The sequence below is a fragment of the Berghia stephanieae genome, chromosome 14 (genome assembly GCF_034508935.2).
Source record: "Berghia stephanieae isolate SIO BIC M18660-M18661 chromosome 14, UCSD_Bste_1.3, whole genome shotgun sequence".
In the NCBI taxonomy this organism is placed as follows: domain Eukaryota; kingdom Metazoa; phylum Mollusca; class Gastropoda; order Nudibranchia; family Aeolidiidae; genus Berghia; species Berghia stephanieae.
In genome coordinates this window covers 13,578,574-13,599,666 of record NC_088373.1, presented here as the reverse complement: position 1 = coordinate 13,599,666, position 21,093 = coordinate 13,578,574, and the positions used below count along the sequence as shown (strand labels likewise).

Genomic DNA, 21,093 nt, shown 5'->3' with positions numbered 1-21,093 from the left:
ACTTAAAGTGACCGGTTCGGCAGTGAGCTTCTACTCATATTATTGATGTAGGGAGTTGAAATTCGATTTAGTCTTTTTACATTCTTATAACATTTACTGACTTCAACAATTACTTATTTACAAAGGAAAATGTACAATGGTGTGTTTTAATACAGATTTGACCCATAAATAGAACGAAGGTGACGCCACTCAGGTCTTTTATGAGTAGTTTTAACTAAATTTAAATTGTATAAATCAGATTCGAGGTTACACACAGTTTTGTGTGTTTTTACGTTATTTCCGGCTGGCAAAATATTGGGAATTTTTTGGCTGAGCGTACAACATATTTCGTGACCTCGGAGAGCGTCCTCCCAAGGTCGTGCTTTCGTTCGGTCCGAACCTAAACGCATAGCATCAAGATAAAAATATAGTTTATATGTAACCGTCTGTGACGTTCCAGTGTTGAGTTTTATGGACCGTGAAATCAGTCTGTCATGAACCTAAGCAAACTACACAGACATTACATTCCATCCACGATATGAGTAAAATTCTCACCAGTCTTAAATGACAGAGCAATCATCACAGCACGAACGTCTTAGACTGTAGTCTGGTTTAGAAAATCTACTGAGGACTAATAGCTATTTTCTTTGCCGAAGAAAGGCATTATCAATCTGAAATCTTTTCATTTTCACATTTTGTTATCTGGTTTTATTTGTTTTAACGATTCCAGGTCCCAATGGTCTGTGCCAAGAAGGATGGACGGCTAATACAGAAGCACCACCGTACAGTTGTATCTCTTACTCAGATGGCAACTCTCGGGGTCTGGACGATGCTCAAAACGTGTGTTTGGAACGAAATGCAAGTCTTATCATGATTCAGTCGGATAAGAAGCTGGAACTCTTTAAACGTAAAAGTTTATTTTATTTTAACAGTTTAGTATAATTAGTTCAGTTTATATATATATATATATATATATATATATATATATATATATATATATATAAATATATATATATATATATATATATATATATATATATATATATATATCCCCGGCGACCAACCTATCATGGGATAGAGTGAATGAGTGAGAGAGAGAGAGAGAGAGAGAGAGAGAGAGAGAGAGAGAGAGAGAGAGAAACGGTAAAAATGTTCGACGCTATTTCAGCACGCTGTTGTAAAGAAAAATATTTGAAAATTTACCACCAACGAGAAAAAAACCTTAACTCTCTTCTTTACACCCATTTTTAGAATTTCCCCCGAAAAATCACAACCAAAATATCGGATATTTAAAATTCATAACGTCACTCAAAATATAAGCCTGCATGCTAAATATCACTGCTCCACATTTCGCAACTTTGAAGGAATTATCTTGTTTCTTTGTTGTAGCTGCTGTCTCTAGTCCATATAACATTCCTGGTCTTACAACTGTTGTAAATATTTTCCCCTTCCAGCCTGCCTGTATCCTCTTCTTAACCTCAATCTCATTGTCCCCGTTTCCTTGAACAGTTATTCCTAAGTATTTGAATAGGTTTGTCTCTGGCACATTCTCTTCTCCTATCTTCATTGGTGGTTCTGCTCTCTGTTGTCCGATGCACAAATACTCTGTCTTCAATCTGCTTACCCTTAATTCCCTCCTTTCCAACACCCGTCTCCAACCCTCCAGTTCCTTTTCCGCCTCAGCTTTTGTATCGTTCAAAAGTACTATATCATCCGCATACATCATGTTCCATGTTGTCTCTCGCCGAATGGGTTCTGTTAGAACATCCATTACTATTGCAGACATCAGTGGACTGAGAGCAGATCCCAAGTGTAATCCAACTCTTACATTAAATGGATCAGTTGAGCCAAAAGCTGTCCTTAATACTGTTTTGTTTCCTTTGTACATAGCTTGGATAACTTTGATATATTTATCTGTTACCCTTTGCTCTTAGACAGTACCACTTTTCTTCTCTTGGTACCCTATCATATGTTTTCTCCAGGTCAATGAACACACAATGTAATTCTCTTTGCTTTTCTCTATCCTTTTTTTGCTTCACTTTTAGAGTAAATATATCATCCGTTGTACTTTTACCAGCGACGAATCCAAACTGTTCTTTACTTATCTCCACATCTTTTCTAATCCTCCTATCGATTATTCTTTCCCATACCTTCATTTTTGCCACATTCTTGAACATCTCCTTTATTTGTGTATATGGTAATAAGCGTATTTTTTGTCTATTCTTCTGGCATTTTCTCTTTCTGTATGATGTCTTTGAATAACCATACCAGGAAATTTAACCCTTTATCTCCAAGTAATTTCCAGACCTCTGCTGGTATCTCGCCTGGTCCTACTGCTTTCCGCCTTTTCATCTTGCGCACTGCATTCCACACTTCGTTCTTGCTTATCTCATCTGCTATCTTCTCTTTAGCAGATTTGAAGGAAGTATCAGATTGTGGTATTTTGTGCAACATAAGATTGTTATTGCGAAAGTGGCATTTGGAAAGAGGAAGATAAAAGAGAAACAAAGTGAGGGAAAAACACGATGGTGGAAACTAAAAGAGGAAGAGCAAGAGAAATGTTGGCTACAAAGGTGAAAGGATCACTAGGAATTGATTTCCCAAAGGAGTGGAACCGCTGATACAAACCGTGAAGTGGCCAAAGAAGTGCTAGGGTTCAGCTCGGGAAGAGGAAAAGCTGAAAAAAAAACATGGTGGTGGAATGAAGAGGTTCAAAGAGCAATAAAGAAAAAGAGGGAAGCAAGGGAGTACATGGAGACAAACAGGGATGCTATGAAAGTAGATGAATATAAACAGGCAAAGAAAGAAGCAAAAAGAGCCGTTGCAAAAGCAAAGTCCGAGACAATCAAAGTTATGTGTGAGCAAGTAGATAGATAGTAAAGAAGGCCAGAAAAATATTTTCAGAATAGCGAAACAGAGGGACAAGAATAGTAGAGATCAACAACATATTGAGATGATCAAAAACGAGAATGGAAGAATATTGGGCAAAAATGAAGAGATTTGAGCAAAATGGAAAACATATTACGAACACCTCATGAATGAAGAGAATGACAGGGAGAGGAGAAGTGCAATTATACAACGTAAAGAGAAGATACTTCATGTCTTACTAATGCATATAGTATCCGTTTTTTTGTCACCGTGATAGGGCACCAAAGGCCACACTGTTGGGCTAATCTAGCGCTTATTAGGTATTGTTTTGTATTGTATTGTATTATCGGTGTATTTATATATAATACTTTATCATTATATTATTGTTGATTCATTTCGTTTTCACTCCTCCTTATCCATATTTGCAGGTGAAGTGGTCGAGTGGTTACAGCATTGCACCGTGACCCGGAAGGTTCCGGCACTTTTGTTATCTTTTCCTTGGGCAAGATTATTAACCCCCAATTTGCTCACTTGGACAAAGGGGGGATTCCTGTTGATATTAGACATCGTGCTTGATGAATTATCTATATAATTCCTTCGTGGAATGCCTAGGCGATGATATCGTATGGTGTCGTGGCGGAAGGGCATAATTTTTTTAAAATCCAAATCCAATAAGAGCTCCTCTCTGTGGTTTTTCATTTATGCTTTGAATTCTCGAATTTACAAAGTTAGTTAATGGTTTTTAAAAAACCCAACAAGTAAATATTCACAGTACTTACCACTTTAATTTTAAAGCCACTTGCTGACATTTAGGTGCATACAGACACTACATTTTTGAGGCAATGTGACATAAATGGCTTTTGTGTTTTAATCAACCAGAATTTATACGCAAACACCTCAGTTCCAGTAGAATGGTCGTGCTTGCTATTCAACAACGTAATGGCATCCCTTCATGGCTGACCAAAGATGGAGTTAAAGAGGTAAGCAACGACACTTATTAAAGAAGGAACGAAATTGACGACACTCCGCTCTTTGTTGTGTGTCCTTAAAAAGCCATTGAGTGATTAATTCTCACTTAATTAAATCAATCAGATTATAATCATTTCATGTTACGCATAGCTTTGTGTGTTGGTGTGTTATATCCGTCTGGCAGATGATATGAGTATTTTACGCATTGATGTAAAATACTCACAGCATCGGCCAGCTAAATCAAACATCCAACACATAAAATTACGTATAACCTTTTACATATATAGTCTGATTGATATAAATTAAACAGTAGATTTTTGACCAATCAAAACATGATATTTTTGACACACCTTTACACATGCTCAGACAACCATAATTGGGTGTTTATGAACAATAACGTGAATGAAATCAACCACTCTCTGGCCATTGTTACTGTTTTTATACCACCAAATGATTGACTAGTTATCACACGTTTTCTCGATCAGATTATAAACGTTGAAGTATACATAAAGATGTGTTGGTTCTATTGATCAAGCAGTAGAATAGTGGGTAAACTTAGACACATACCATGGATAGTAAAACATGTGAAGTTTGCTATGTTTGCCAATAACTATCATTGTTTATATTATGATGACTGTCTGAGAGGTGTAATTATCTAAGTGTTAATTTAACCAGTAGATTTTTGACCAATCAAAGCACGGGATTCGTGACACACCTTCAAGCCCGCTCAGACAATTATAGCTGGTTGTTTCATTCATTCATTCAACCCATGATCTGATGATCGTCGGGGGATTGCAGCTCTCACCTCTTTCTGCCATTCTTCTCTAATGTTCTTCCATCTTCATTCTTGTCCATTCCTTGATATTGTCCATCTAAACTTTTCTTTGTCTTCTTCTCCTTCTTCTTCCTCCTTCAAGGGTGCCCTTCATCGCCGTTCTGCATAAACGTCCATGTAATTGTGGCCTAACCATGACATTTTCATCCTTCTAACTGTGGTGATGAGAGGGTCCTGTCGTCCTGCACGATCTTGCACTTCTTCCAGTACGTCTTTATAGGTTCTGTAATCTGAATACGGCACCCACAGGAGTTTTCAATAAGTTTTCATCTCAAAAGCAGAGATTCTACGTTCTAATTCCGCAGTTAATGGCAATGACTGGTAGCCGTATAGTAAGATAAAAAGTGGCAGTGATTTGTACAGTTTCATTTTTATTTCGAAACTGTGTGGACTTTTCCATATTTTTGTCAGTCTCGTTACTGATGCTGTTGAAAGTCCTATTCTTGCCTTAATTTCAGTTGTACTGGTACCATTCTTGGTTAGCAGAACACCCAAGTATTTAAATGTGGACACTTCCTCGAGTTTTTCAATAGCGATTGAAATTTCTGCATTTCCATCATTTCTGCTGTTTAACAGTATCTATGCGTATTGCATTACTTTATGTGCAAGTGAGTTAGTTATATCTTGTAGTGCTTGTTCGCTTTCAGCCATGAGGTCTATGTCGTCAGCAAAACGCAAATTACACCATTTTTGTCTGCCAATTGATACAGAGGTTTGATGATTTTCGGGTACTTAGCTCATAATTTTCTCTAGGAAGACGTTGAAGAGCATTTAGGAGAGAATGCAGCCTTTTCTGACGCCTACAGTACTATAGAGTGCTTCAATCATTTGGATTAGACTCTCTTCGAAACCAGTAGTGTATCCCACAAACGGTCATGCCATACCTTGTCAAATGCTTTCAATGCCTTGTCAAATGCTTTCAATGCCTTGTCAAATGTCTATGAAATTGTGAATAGTTCTTTTTGGTGTTGCCGGAATTTCTCTGTCAGAATTCTGTTATTTGTATTTGCATTTGTATACTCAAAAGGAAACATGAACGGGATTATAAATGACCTTAAAGACAAATTTGAAACTTTTGAAAATCGAACAAATTTAAAAGATATAAATAAAAGTCGGGAGAGTTTCCAGACAACCATCATGGAATCAGTCAATAAAACACATTCCGAGCAAAACCTTAAGTAGAAAACAACACTTGCCTTGGATGACACGAAGCATCAAATGTCTAATCTGTTAAAGCAGCGTCGCAACAACTTAGCAAAACGGACCAATAAAATTCAGGACTGGGACAATTTTAGAGCTCTTCGTAAGGATATAAACACATAACTTAAGGTGGAGCATGACAAATATGTCACTGACATGCTTAAAGCTGACCGACTCTAATATAAACCGAAACGGTAGCATCCGAAATTACTTTTGGAAATACATCAAATTTATACGCAGGGAAACATCAGGCATAGCAGTTTCACAAAAAAACGGATGGAACGGAAACTACTGACACCAAGGAGAAAGCAAACATCCTTAATACACAACAGTACAGCAGTACATTCACAAAAGAAAACAAGCCTACTATAAATGGAAACAGTATTCCTCCAATGTCAAGAATAACCATTACCCAAACCGGCATAGCCACACAGCTCCATGTGAGTACTTCAAAAACTTCTTTATGTATAACCGAGTCGAAGGCGTTTGAATAGTCCACGGAGCAGAGGTACATACTTTATTGTTTCTTAATAGAGTTTTCTAATATAGTTTTTTTTTATGTGAAGATGGCATTCACAGGAACTTTGTCTTTCACGAGGCCTAATTGTTCCTGTCCTATCTCTAATGAAATCTTATTCCTCGTTCTTTTCATTAAGATGCGTAGGAGGATTTTTGTGATCTGTTGATGGTGTGATTACAATCTACTGCACCCGCTTTTTTCAGGAGCGAGATAAAGACGGACTGTCTCATTTAGTAAGATGCCTTTGTTGTAGATCATATTAAACGCTTTTGTCAGTATGTCTATACCGACATTGCCCAGTGCATCCAAAAGCTCAATTGATTTTCCTTTCTTTATTTCTTTGCAAGCAGCCACCACCGCATCTCTCATGATTGTTGTGCCGTTCACTGGCATATATGATGATGATGATGATGATGATGATGATGATGATGATGATGATGATGAACACAACACTGTATTTTCTTTTCAAAATGGCGTGTTTTCTAATGGCTTGAAGTTGAATGAGAGTATGTTAGTTTGAGAAGGAAAGAAGAGGAGGGATGATTGAAACTTTTTGTGCGACTAAGCATTGAGATTTTGAACGTTTCATTTTTCCTTCAAGTCTGAAACTTGACAAGATCGTGTTTTGTTTTGTTTTTGTTACCCCAATAGTTCCGTCCCCGTCGTTTATTGTATTAAGTAATAGTAGTAGTAGTAGTAGTAGTAGCAGTAGTAGTAGTAGTAGTAGTAGTAGTAGTAGTAGTAGTAGTAGTAGTAGTAGTAGTAGTAGTAGTAGTAGTAGTAGTAGTAGTAGTAGTAAGCTTCGCGATCCGAATGACGCTTGCTGAGAATTGTGCGATTCAGTCATGATTGATAAGTATAGCTGCTCTCTCCATCCGTGTTGTTAATTGTTTCCATTGGCCACGGTCCTGGGCCAGAGTTTTGATCTGTCAGGATCTTGTTGTGACTCTTGTTGTGACTTTAGTACGGAGGGCACTGCAATATTTCTTAGTTCTTCAGGGATGAATTCGGCCTCATCTGAATCAAGAAATGTCTGATATGTAGAGAGGTTCTGGATCATGTTAGTTACTATTGATGTTGGTGGTCTCCCTACATATAATTTTTTGCCATGAAGGAAATATTCTGTCATTGCAGTTTGGGTTGGGATGTCATCATCTCGACGTAAGATGCGACCAAATAGCCTCCATCGCTGTTCTGTTATCATTGTACTCAGGCGTTGGACCCTGGTATTTCCATAGAGATCAATATTTGTAATTGTCTCTGGCCAATTGATTCCGATACGCGACGTAATTGTTTGAGGTGATACGAATCGAGACTTCCTAAGTTCTTTTTGTGCGGGCCCAGGTTCCACAGTTATATATCAATGTCGGAATAATCAGTGCCTCGTAAATCTGTATTGGTTTATTCTCACTGATTATGTTATTTCTATTCCATAAATTTTGGAGTTGGTTGAATACATTGGTGGCCAGCTGCTTTCATTTTCTGATGTCTTCATTTTCGTTGATCAAATTGCCTAGTTTACGTACACTTTTCCATTCAATTAAATCTCTGTTGCTTTTTGTATATTCTGTTTTGGATTGATTCACTTTCAGATTCCATGCTTCTATGGTAGTTGATATTATTGGCAAGTATATTTTCGCTTGATGTTCTGATTCAAAGATTAGGTCTGTATCATCTGCGGATATCAATTCACGAGTGATCTTCTTTATTCGTGGTAATTTTGGTCTCAGATCTTTCATGGCCGATTCGAGGCATATCATGAATAGAATTGGACTCAAGCTGTCTCCTTTAGGGGATCCAATTGAGGTTGATATTGTTGTTAATTCTCTGCCGGATTCAAATTGTAGTGTAGTATTTGATAATAGGTATCTTATGAGCTTAACGTGATCTTTGTCCAAGAATGAGTCAAGGATTGATAACAATTTGGTTCTACATATAATGTCGAAAGCTGAACTAATATCGATTCTAAGTATGGTAAATTCTTCCTTATATTTCTCCGTTCTGGCTTTCAGCCACCGATGGGCACACACTATGTCTGCAGTGCTTCTATCTCTTCTAAACCCGTTTTGTGAAGGTGAAAGATATTCCTCTACCGTTGTTCTAATTCTGTTGACGGTGCTTAAAACTTTTCTTAGCGTGGATAATAAAACAATTGGTCGCAAATTTTCTTTTAAAAATTACAGTTAGTTTTATATGTTTTATAAAGTTCCAGGAATCTATCTCTCTCTCTCTCTCTCTCTCTCTCTCTCTCTCTCTCTCTCTCTCTAACTCACACACACACGCCGTTGTTCATGACTCATATGTCAGTGCTCCTGCAAATAATAAAAGTTACCTACTTCTACTACTACAGCCACCACCATATCATCATTACTACTACTAACACAGCAACCTCCACATCGTTATCAAAACTATAGCAACCTCCACTACCTTCACATCATTTTTCTCCCCAATAATCTATGATTTTAACTTGGTTTTGTTTACTTTTTTATTTCTTTTTCTTTTGCATTATTTTTCAGGTTGATTACGTGCCAACCGGTCTGACTTTCGCATTTGATGATGATGAACATGGATATATCTATCAACATGGCGAATTCAAAAGTAGTCTTATGAGAAGCTATTATTCTTCAAGATTCTACTATATTTGTGAAAAACCACTCAGTAAGTATACAAAACATTGCAAACTCTCATTTTCTCACAGAGATAAGTCTAAAACAATGTATTAAAGTTTAAAGAGCAGTAGCTGGCTCTATGTAACTCTCTCTATCGCCGCCTCCCTCTCTCTCTCTCTCTCTCTCTATCTATCTATCTATCTATCTATCTCTCACACACACACACACACACACACACACAAACAAACACGCACACTCCATGAGCAGAACAACTGATGCATATGCAGTCTTTGTGTTTTGCCTCTCAATGAGATGAGCAGAACAACTGATTCATGTGTAGGCTCTGTCATTTCCTTCTCAATGAGCAGCACAAGTGAATCATGTGTACGCCCAGCGTCCTCCATCTCAATGATCAGCACAACTGATTCATGTGTAGGCTCTGTCATTTCCTTCTCAATGAGCAGCACAAGTGAATCATGTGTACGCCCAGCGTCCTCCATCTCAATGATCAGCACATCTGATTCATATGAAGGCTCTGTGTTCTACCCCTCAATGCTCAGCACAACTGATTTACAAGTCACCCATCTCTACAAATCGGTATTTTGTCGAAGTGAATTATTTGACGAAATGTGAATTCTATGCTAGAATAATCAGAAATATTATGTACTTTTACTTTTTTCATCACCGAATCTCCTCAATTTATTAATTATATTACGTTCATAAAAGTTCCAGATCATTGACTATTTATTCAATTTTCATCATCATTACCATTCCGACATAATATAATAATACCCCTTGAAGACAGAACAACTGATTCATGTTTAGGCTCTTGTCTTTTCCTTCTCAATGAGCAGCACAATTAATTGAATCGTGTGTACGCTAGTGTCGAGCGGAAGTCTCGATGATACCTCAAGTCATCGGCCACCAACACTCAAAACTTCCCGAACTCGATGACCAAGGAAAAGTCGGGAATTCCCGAGAAGTAGCACTTCAACTGAGCTTTGGATGGCTCTTTTGTATTAAAACTTAAAATACATTAAATAAATTCACTTTGTATAATAATAAAACATTGATACCTATAACTATTTTGATCTATTTACGACGTTTGTGTTTTGTTAGCTGTTTAAAATATGATATAACGTCAATACCCAATACCAATGACTAGGTATTGAATGAAAGCACCGATGACTAGAGCGATGCTCGAGACTTTTTTGAGTCTCGAGACTCAAAAAAGCATCGAGACGCAAAAAAGTCTCGAGCTTCGCTGGAATCATCGCCGACGAGAGAGGGGTGAACAATGCAGATAGTACACATTGTTAGTAACGCGTGCGTCGCTCGCGCAGTATAGTCTCGAGACTCGGGACTCGGGACTCAATACGAGAAGCGTCGATGACCAAGATTCTCGAGACGAGAAAAGCATCGAGAACTAAGTGGAGGTCGGGAAATTCTCAGTCGTCGATGACCTGACTTCTCAAAACCTAAAGCATCGGTGACCTTTTGGTGATCCGGATGCCCTCCCCTAGTGTACGCTCTGTGACCTCCATCCCAATGATCAAGACAACGGTTGGCCACTTATATTATAGGCTCTGTGTTCTCCTTCCATTTCGGATCTACTGTGTCAATCGTGTATTATATCTGAATGAATTACATAAATAACATTTGTCACGTTACTGTAGAACGAGCTTAAGTCTCAATAGCAAATTAGCTTTAGGCGACCATGCGTTGTTATTTTTCAAACCTGTTGCTATACTATCTTGTGATGACAACGCCTCTGTCGCCATATGAATACTACTCACCATGGTTATATAAACCCATGGCAGACCGCAAAACATCACTTGTTATCCTTCACATAATGCAGGGTTGGTTGTGTGAAGTACGTTCGGGGTCGGAAGATAGCAAGGCATAGTGCAGGCTACTGTTCTTTGTAAGTCCGTTAACGGGTGACCAAATCATAGTACAGAGAAGGCAAATCAGTTACTATAATATATCCCAATAAAAGTATAACACAGAGAAGGCCGAAACTGTGTTATACAGGCCGGTTCAGAATAAACCAAATATAACACAGGAGACCGAACACTGTGTTTGGTATGTATGCTTTTTAGCTGCTATTTAACGAGACTACACATTAAAAACGGAGCCACGTGACATTCGAATGATATTACCCAAATAGGATTCAGTAGTCGTAACGTCACTTCCTTCCTAATGACGCATGGTAACTTAGTAACAATGGCTCTAAACTATCGGAACAATGGCGGACGCCCGTATGAAATATTTCTCCGGCGAGCATAAAAGCGTTTTCAGAGGAAAAAAACCCCCATAAATTTGATCATGTATCGACTTTTACACATTCTGATCACAAGGCATACGAAAAGGGAATGAAAAGTTCTAGCCAGCATGAAGAATAAAAAGTAATGATTTTCTTTGTTTAGAACCAAGATGGCCGCCGTTGCCGGGCGCGTGACATCAGACTACTGAATCGAATTATTGTTTACCTAGTCATGATAAAAACAACTCACCCAAATATCCCATGCACACACATTTTCAACGACAATGTGTCAGTGTATAGTACTAATAGTTATAGTTTTGGGAGATGATATTTTTTTCCTTGTAAATCATCTCTCTGTTATGCATTGTATTATGTTTAGTTTACATATTATATTATATGATTGGTAAACATTTGAGTGTATTCCTCTTAGTGGGGACCTGTGCTTGTTTCTGGATGAGATTTTTAGTGATCTCAAACTAAGTACTTTGTCGGTGTGCTCTTGGAATCTACATCTGTTCCCTATTTGAACCAATTCCCCTTTGTCTTACCTTTTCTTTTGTGCTTTAATTGTAATTCTAGAACTTTTTACTATCCCATTTTCTTCCTTTTTACTGGCGCTGATATGACCTTAATGTGTTGCAAGCGTCGTAAAACCCTTAAAAACAAAAAAAAAAAAAAAACAGTGTATGACATAATCCTTCGGAATGTGAAAATTTTGGATTGGAATTTTCTGAAAGCATAATATGTTCACCAAAGCATTTTAATCTTTATTTGAAGTAAATCGGGTGATTTTTCATGAAGTTATGGTCAGATGTAAAGGAAAGGTATCCAGCAACTTTTCTCAAATTTCATACTTTTTCAACTTGACTAGCTGTAAAAATATTTAGAAGTGATCTCTTCCAATACCCGATGTAATTTTGAGTAATCCAAAATCGTCCTGAATGTACCATGTCTCGTCTTTCATTTCAATGTAACTGTTGGATGGAAACCTCTTATAAAGGGCATTGTTCTATATAGATGCTCAAGTATTTAAAACGTAATTCATGTAGTGGAAGGGTACTTAATCTCACCCTTTGACCTTTAACTCATTAAATAACAAGCAATGATAAGGACAGGACATTTCGGACAGCCATTATTCAGTAAAAAAAAGGGCGTTGATTACGAAACTAAGCACACGTTTTGGTATCGGTGGTATGCCTGAAACATGTAGGAGAACTAATCACCTAATAAGTGGTCTATAGAGATTATCAAAGAGCCGAATGACATCAATTTCACTATTTCTATATCTATTATCACAGAGTGCGAACCAGGTTTGCATGGACCTAGATGCGATCAACAGTGCCATTGTCATGGCCAGGAGTGTACGCCTTACGCAGAGGAAGTGACATGTGATTACGGTTGCCAGATAGGATGGACCGGCAAAGATTGCCTTCACCGTAAGTCGAATTGGGATGAGAAGTAGTGACACCACATCCTCTACTCTTCCGGTTCCTTACTCCTTGGAAGGATGTATGTAACCAGTTCTTCGGAGGACTAATAATAAATAGGTTACAAATTGAATCAAAAGGTGGCAAGACTATTTTAGAAGCAGGCTGTTAAGGCAGATTCCTAAGACGTAAAAGGCAACAGAAGTGTAATGTCAAATAACTTGTTCCAATCTCATTGAAAATGGAAAATTGCTCTTTCGGAGTACTTTGGTATTTGATCTTCTGGTTTCAGAATGGTGGCATCTTATTTTCTAGTCTAAATGTATGCTGATCGTCATTAAAGATCACCAATCCTCGCTCTTTTACGTCCCGCCGGTTGTCTTAATAATCTGCCTATACATCCTGCTACTAAAATAGTTATACCACCGTATGATTCAAAGCGTAACCCACTCATTATTTGTCCTATGAAAGGCTTTTTGCATACCAACGTCCAAGGATTTTGGATTCGAATAACGATGGTCGTCGGATCAAAACTCTGAAGTCCCGATTTTCACGATCGGAGGATCAAAACTCTGAAGTCTTCATACGAGCCTTGCGCATCATGTTTTATTTGATTTTGGGCGGATCAGGCCTCTAATGACGATGTCATCATGTTGCGCAAAGCTCGTATGTAGACTTAAGAGTTTTGATCCGCCGATCGTGAAAATCGGGACTTCAGAGTTTTGATTCCCCGACCACCAACATAAAGCTTTAACTTTTCACACGTTAAACAAACTAAATCCATACTCTCTCTCTCTCTCTCTCTCTCTCTCTCTCTCTCTCTCTCTCTCTCTCTCTCTCTCTCTCTTTCTTTCTTTCTTTCTCTCCCTCTCTCTCTATTTCTCTCTCACATATTCTCTCCCTCGCTCTTTCTTTCTCTCTCTCTCTCTCTCTCTCTCTCTCTCTCTCTCTCTCTCTCTCTCTCTCTCTCGCTCTCTCTCTCTCTCTCAATAAAACATAAGATAAACTTAGCCTCCCTCTCTTATTCTGACGTGTTCGGAATAAAATAACATATATTCAAAAATTTGGCCCAAAAACTTGTCCTTCAAATATCAATCGATTAAAATGACCCATATCTTGGGAAAAACTCTCAAAACTGGCAAATGTGTTGGTGTGGTTGGTGACCCCCTTAATAAGCACTGAGCCACGCTGTCCCCTGATTCCATTGGTTGAGTTACTAACTACAACTCACGATTCTTATAATGTGATCTCCGTCTTTTATGACTATAGATAGAATGCGCTTGGCCAAGGAGTTCACAACATTGCCATCCGGAAGTATAACGGACCAACACACAAACTCTGTGTAACCATGAACTTTTATAGTCTGGTTAATACAGTTTAGTGAGAACAACTCACAAACGCGGATGGCAAAAACAATAACAAAGGCCTGAGTGACGTCATCTGCATACTATCTATATTTTTTGGTTAGTATTGTTATTAATCCGGCAGCTCCCGGATAGACGGTAGAACAGGTTAGTCCGATTTGTCAATATAAAGGAAAAACTAGGAGAAAGATAAACAGAGGGAACTCGTTAATAAGTTCCATGGGAGATCAGGCAAATGCACTGAGCCTAGCCTGAACAGAGGAAAGAAGAAGAAGAAGCCTATATTTCACGGCTAGACAATGACAGCGGCAGCCTCTTATGGTTCACACTACTGTGTTATGACGATCGACCCAATCAGCAAAGTCCAGTCCGCATTCGTGCACCGTCGCGAACCCGCCGGGTAGCATCATCACAACACACCTTCAGACTAGATGCTCTGCCGTCTGGGATTCTTGCCCACAGCGTGGACATATTGGACAGGTAGTAAGACCCCACCGATGTAGCGCACTTGCAGACAATGACAGCGAAATAACAATGGTAAAATAAGGACAATTAAGATTAACATTATTACAGAAACAAGTTACATCTACAACACAAATAGAACTTCTCAGCTCCACTAATCCATTCATCCTGCTTGTCCCTCGGACATCCACGTATCAGGAACACCACCGCACAAATAAATAATAAAATAAGATAAAACACGACCGCTGAAATGGCGGTATTGTGTCCAGCTCAAAAAAACTTAAAGAACTACTCGTATATCTCTTACTCATTGTGCGTCATTGACATAGCTATGATTCGAACCCCCTGGTTGGGTGGTTGAGGTGTTCAGAAAACCTAGCAACCCAAGGAGGGTTGGGTCAACTCCGGACTCGTTCGGGTTATGTCCCAGCAACCAGTGCCAGGGCATAACAGTATCAGGCTTTTGGTTACCTAAGACTACGGTTTTCCCCACCCCAAGAGCAAAATGTTTTTTGTTTTTTTTTTTTTACTTTCACGTTTATTCCTACATACAAACTGACAATTGAAACCAGGTAAAGAGATAGCCGAAGTGAGCTACTTTTGTGTCAACTCGCAGGAACGAGGAAAATATGCTCATGTCAGGATTGACACCAAGGGAACTAATTATGAGTAAGTTGTTTGCTATGAACAATCGCCACAAGTATCGCCAACATTACTACTACTGCTTCTACTACCACCACTACTACTGCTACTACTACTACTACTACTACTACTACTACTACTACTACTACTACTACTACTACTACTACTACTACTACTGATACTACTACTGCTTCTACTACTACCACTACTACTACTACTACTACTACTACTACTACTACTACTACTACTACTACTACTACTACTACTACTACTACTACTACTACTAGTACTACTACTACTGCTACTACTACTACTACTACTACTACTACTACTACTACTACTACTACTACTACTACTACTACTACTACTACTACTAGTACCACTATTACTACTGCTACTACTACTGCTACTACTACTACTTCTACTACTACTACTACTACTACTACTACTACTACTACTACTACTACTAGTAGTACTACTTCTACTACTACTACTAACTCACTACTACTACTACTACTACTACTACTACTCAGTATACTACTACTACTACTAGTACTACTACTATACTACTATACTATACTACTACTACTACTACTATACTACTACTACTACTACTACTACTACTACTACTACTACTACTACTACTACTACTACTACTACTACTACTGCTACTACTACTACTACTATATACTACTACTATCTACTACTACTAACTACTACTACTACTACTACTACACTACTACTACTACTACTAACTACTACTACTACTACTACTACTACTACTACTACTACTACTACTACTACTACTACTACTACTACTACTACTACTTACTACTACTACTACTACTACTACTACTACTACTACTACTACTACTACTACTATAACTAAATAATAATAATAATAATAATAATAATAATAATATAATAATAATAATAATATAATAATAATAATAATAATAATAATATAATAATAAACAACTACAGTCCACTCCGGATAAAATAGCAACACCTTGGGATCAACGAAAATGTTGCGATTAACCGAAGTTGCAATTAACCGAATTTGACGTTCCTATCCACTATTGCAACATTTTACACATATATAGTAGCTCAAACCAGTTGTAAACAATGCCCTTGTCCACCACAGACTGAACAATATGATTCAAAAAAAACCACGTGACAGCCCTGTAAAGATGTGTCAACTAAAAGCAGCTTTGATGCAGGCCGACATTTTATTCAGATTGAATTAACTTTCATTCTTTTGTTCTCAAAATTTCTAAGAGTCAAAGAGATTAGCCGTGATGATAGACATCAAGCTCTCACCAAACTCACAATGCACAGTTGTCAATCCTAAAACAAAGGATATGGCTCAGTCTTTCTTTACAACTGTCATTGTCTACCTATGAAGACTATGCCCAGCCCCTCCCCTCCTATTTAATGGCCACCTATTACACCACAAACCCATACTGCAAAGTCCCGCCCTCTTTTGATTCTAATAGAGTGATAACACTCAATTGTAGCATTAAATACCGATTCTTCAACCTGTCACGATATCATATAGATGAAATTTAATCATGATATTTTGCTGGATGGATTTCTTGAATTTATCACTTTTTAAGGGCGAAAATATCTTGGAATTAACCAGTGACTTTTATATAGAATGTATTCGGTTTCCTTTGGAAATGTTGCGATTAACCGAAAGTTGCGATTAATCGAGTTGCGATTTTCCGGAGTGGACTGTACTACTACTACTACTACTAGTAGTAGTAGTAGTAGTAGTAGTAGTAGTAGTAGTAGTAAGTAGTAGTAGTAGTAGTAGTAGAAAGTAGTAGTAGTCGTATTAGTTAGTGGGTAGTAGTAGTAGTAGTATTTTATTAGAAAGTGAGTGAGAGCACTTATGTGTAACACGTAGTAGTGAAGTGAGTAGAAGTCCAGAAGTATTAGAATAAAGTTTAGCGTGTGGTTAGAACCTGCGTACCTATATTGGTCGTAATCGCTGGTCAAGTAGTAGTGCTTACGTGTAGTAGTCAGAATAGCAAGATATCGTATAATAGGTCAATTAGCTACTCCACCATTTGAGTAGGTTGTCACACAACATCGCAGTTACTGTCAGAGTTAATAGTTATAGTCAAGTATTTACATAAAATAGACTTAGTAATATCTGTGGTAGTATTGGTAGTGATTTAATTAGAAATAGTTGGTAGCATGTAGTTGTAGTGTATGAGTAGTACGTAGTAGTAGATAGTAGTATTGTAGTAGTAGTTATATAGTAGTAGTATGTAGTAGTAGTGGCTAGTAGTAGTAGTATAGTAGTAGTATGTATAGATAGTAGTAGAGTTTAATAGCAGTAGTAGTGAAGATGGAAAGTTATTGTAGATGTAGTTTAGAATATAGTACTATCATAGTAGTGTGTACTGAGCTCGTATAGTAATTGTATCAGAAGTGTAGTAGAGTAGCACTTACGTGTAGAAAATGTTGTAGTAGAAGTAGTAGCAATAGTAGATATGCTTAGTAGTGATATCAGTATTGGAGCAATTCAGGTAGTAGTGTACGTAGTATAGTACGTAAGTATGTAGTAGAATCAGTCAGTAGAGTTTCAGCTTGAGACGCCTGTGATGGAAGTAGTTGCTCAGTAGTAGCTTAATAGATATCATACTATAAATAGAGTATTGTAGTATATCATATTGATATGTCCGGTATATTGAGTAGAATGTAGTATTAGAAGTAGTGTAGTAGCATAGTTAGTAAACAAGAGATAGTGAGTAGAAAGTGCAGAGAATAGTGATAATTTGTGGGTGTGGTTAACGGATATGGTTCGAAGCTAGTGATAGGTATGGTGTAGTTACGTAGTAGCTATTAGTACAAAATATTGTGTAGTAGATCAGTAGTCAATTAGTAGCTTCCCACATTGAGTACCGGTCGCTAGCACACATGGAAGTTATTGCAAGTAAGTTATAGCCATATTTAAACAATTTAACTAGAAACGTAGACATGAATAGTGTAGTAGGTGAATTTATCAGTAGTGAGTGAGATAGTGGTACTAAGTAGTAAGTGAGTAGTAAAAGTGCCAGAAGACATAGTAGAATAAAATTTTGCGGCGGTAGGTGGGTTTGAACCTGCGACCTATTGTACGACAACCGCTGCAGGTGAGAGCGTGGCTCTAATAGTAGCTATCACGATACAAAATATTCGTATCAACTAGGTCAAGTTAGTAGCTCCTCTACCACTTATGAGACACGGTAGTACGCCACATAGTTATGACAGATTAATATAGCTATATGACATAACATTAATAGACGATGAGTAATTGTAGTCGTAGTATGTAGTGAATTAGTAGTAAAAGTAGTGAGTAGATGTAGTTGGTAAAAGAGAGATAGTGAGTAGTAAAGTTTGCGAGACATAGAGAATAAATTCCGCGGTAGGTGGTTTGAAGTATCGATCTATTGTACACAACTCCGCCATGAGTAGCTGCTCATGTAGTGAGTAGTCCGATACAATTTGTAGTAATCAGCATAGTTAGTAGCTTCTCACCCATTAGTTGAGTAGGGTTGTGAAAATCGAAGTGTATGAAGCAGTTAGTAGTAGCATAGTAGTAGAAAATTAGATAGACGATGAGAATATTAGCTCGGTATGGGGTGTAGATTTTTAGTAGAAAGTGAGTGAGAGGCTTAGTGTGTAAATAGATAGTGAGTAGAAAGTAGCCAGAGGTCCCCCCCCCCCCCCAATATGAATATTTTGTGGCTTGTTTAACGCACTTATTGTAGTAAATCGTGGCAGTAGAGTAGCTGGTATAGTGTGAGTAATCAGTAAGTAAAATATAGTTGTATTACTAATAGTAGTAGTGTAAGAATAGTGTGTAGTAGTGTCGTAATACTATAGTACGCAGAATAGTAAAGTAATGTTAGTTATTTGTGTCAATTGTTAGCTTTTATGTATAACTAGTAGTAGTCGTATGTACGGTAGAAGTAGTAGTTGAGCTAGTAATTGCTCAGTCGATAGTTTTAGTAGTGAAGTAGTAGTATAGCGTAATTAGTGTAGTAAGTCGGTTCAGAATAGAAATATGTATTATGTATATAGTGTATATTATACTGAATAGTCGTTTAGATAGTATACTAGTGTTGTAGAATAATAATTACTATACGAGAGTATTAGTATGTTAGTAGTTGTATGTAGTGTAATAGTATAGTTAATGTGTATAGTTTGAGTTTCAAAAGGTTCAGTTAAGTTAGTTAGTTGGTAGTTGATAGTTTATTGTAGTATTGGAAGTTAGTAGAGTAGTGTCCAAAGGGGATGGCATTAGTAGTAGGTAAAAATATTTATTTATTGTTCGATGTGAATCATTGGTTAAACCCTAAGTGCGTCCAATGGGAATTTTTAAATTACATTCGTATATTCTCTGTTTAGCTAGTGTTTTAGTTTGCTATTAAATTAAAGTTGAGTAATCAGGTTATGGGATGTAATTTGTAGAGTATTGTTTGTTATGGTATTTGTGGTAGTCAAGGACCGCCCATGGTAGTTTTAAATATATTTTAACAGTTTTTTTTTTAGTCCTGCCTTACTCACATTGTGAAAATAGTGAGTATTTTGAAAATTTCCCCCATATAGGAGCATATCAATGGTTAAATCGTTTCAGTAAGTGTTGTTTTAGAATATGCTATATTAAGGGGTCAAGTATCGGAGGTTAGTTGGTCGGAAGGGGTTAGAAGTGGATGGGGAAGCTTAGAATTGACCTGAGTTGTACGAATTTTGTATCGTGATAGTAGTAGAGAGCTCTATGCCAGGGGGAGTTGTGTATAGTGTAGTTCAAAGCCACCACGCAGCGAAATTTTTATCTAGTTTCGGATTTCTATAAATCATTTAGTTGTTACCATAGCCCTCCACTACTTTTCTAATTTATTCCCATAGAGTTTTATGTCTTAATCTTTTCTAGTTTTTGTTGTGTAGAATATGGCTATTAAGTTTAATGTGTCAGTTATTGGAGGTTGTGTAGCAAGGCGGCCCAGAATGGGTGAGAGGAGTCTAGAATAGTAGTAGTAAGTAGTTAGTATGTAGTAGTAAGTAGTAGTATAGTAGGAGTAGTTAGTAGTAGTAGTAGTATGTATAGTATTAGTAGTAGTAGTAGTAGTTAGATAGTAGTAGTATAGTAGTAGTAGTTATAGTAGTGTAGTAAGTAGTAGTAGTAAGTAGTAGTATAGTATTGTAAAGTATAGTAGTAGTAGTAGTATAGTAGTAGTAGTAGTAGTAGTGAGTATGTATAGTAGTATGTAGTAGTAGTATTTGGGGTATGTAGATTAGTAGTAGTGTATAGTAGTTAGTAGTAGTAGTAGTAGTAGTAAGTAGTATAGTAGTAGTAGTATAGTAGTAATATAGTAGTAGTAGTAGTAGTAAGGTAGTAGTAGTAGTAGTAGTTTAGTATAGAGTTAGTTAGTGAGTAGTAGTTTGTAGTAGTAGTTAGTAGTATTTTAAATAGTAGTAGTGGTAGTAGTGAGTAGTAGTATGATAGTAGAGTATTAGTAGTATAGTATAGTAGTAGTGTTAGTAGTTTGTATAGTAGTAGTGTAGTAAGTAGTAGTTAGTATATAGTATAGTAGTGTATAGTAGTAGTAGTAGTAGTTAGTAGTAGTATGTAGTGTAGTAGTAGGTTATAGTAGTTTAGTATAAGTAGTAAGTAGTAGTTGTATGTAGTGTAGTAGTAGTATAGTAGTAGTAGTAGGTAGTAAGTATTGTAGTAGTAGTAGTATTAGTATGTAGTAGTATAGTGTAGTATTAGTTGTAGTAGTAGAGTAGTAGTATAGTGTAGGAGTAGTGTATTTAGTAGTGGGTTAGTAGTAGTAGTAGTTGTAAGGTGTTAGTAGAGTAGTATTGTTAGTAGGTAGTAGAGTAAGAAAGTAGTTGTAGTAGAGTATTATAAGATAGTAGTTTTGTTAGTAGTATAGTTTGTAGTAGTAGTAGTTA

The 21,093-nt window shown here is 37.2% G+C and overlaps 1 protein-coding gene across 2 annotated transcripts in view; it reads left to right on the top strand.

Annotated features, from left to right (window-relative positions):
• LOC144959461 (uncharacterized) overlaps positions 1-21,093 on the top strand; it is a 55,762-nt gene that overhangs the window by 23,406 nt on the left and 11,263 nt on the right. For both annotated transcript variants that reach the window (XM_078892060.1, XM_078892061.1), the window contains 5 exons: positions 710-886; positions 3,727-3,827; positions 8,888-9,029; positions 12,545-12,682; positions 15,072-15,168. In XM_078892060.1, coding sequence (XP_078748186.1) covers positions 710-886; positions 3,727-3,827; positions 8,888-9,029; positions 12,545-12,682; positions 15,072-15,168 — 655 coding nt within the window. The remainder of the gene's footprint in view (positions 1-709; positions 887-3,726; positions 3,828-8,887; positions 9,030-12,544; positions 12,683-15,071; positions 15,169-21,093) is intronic.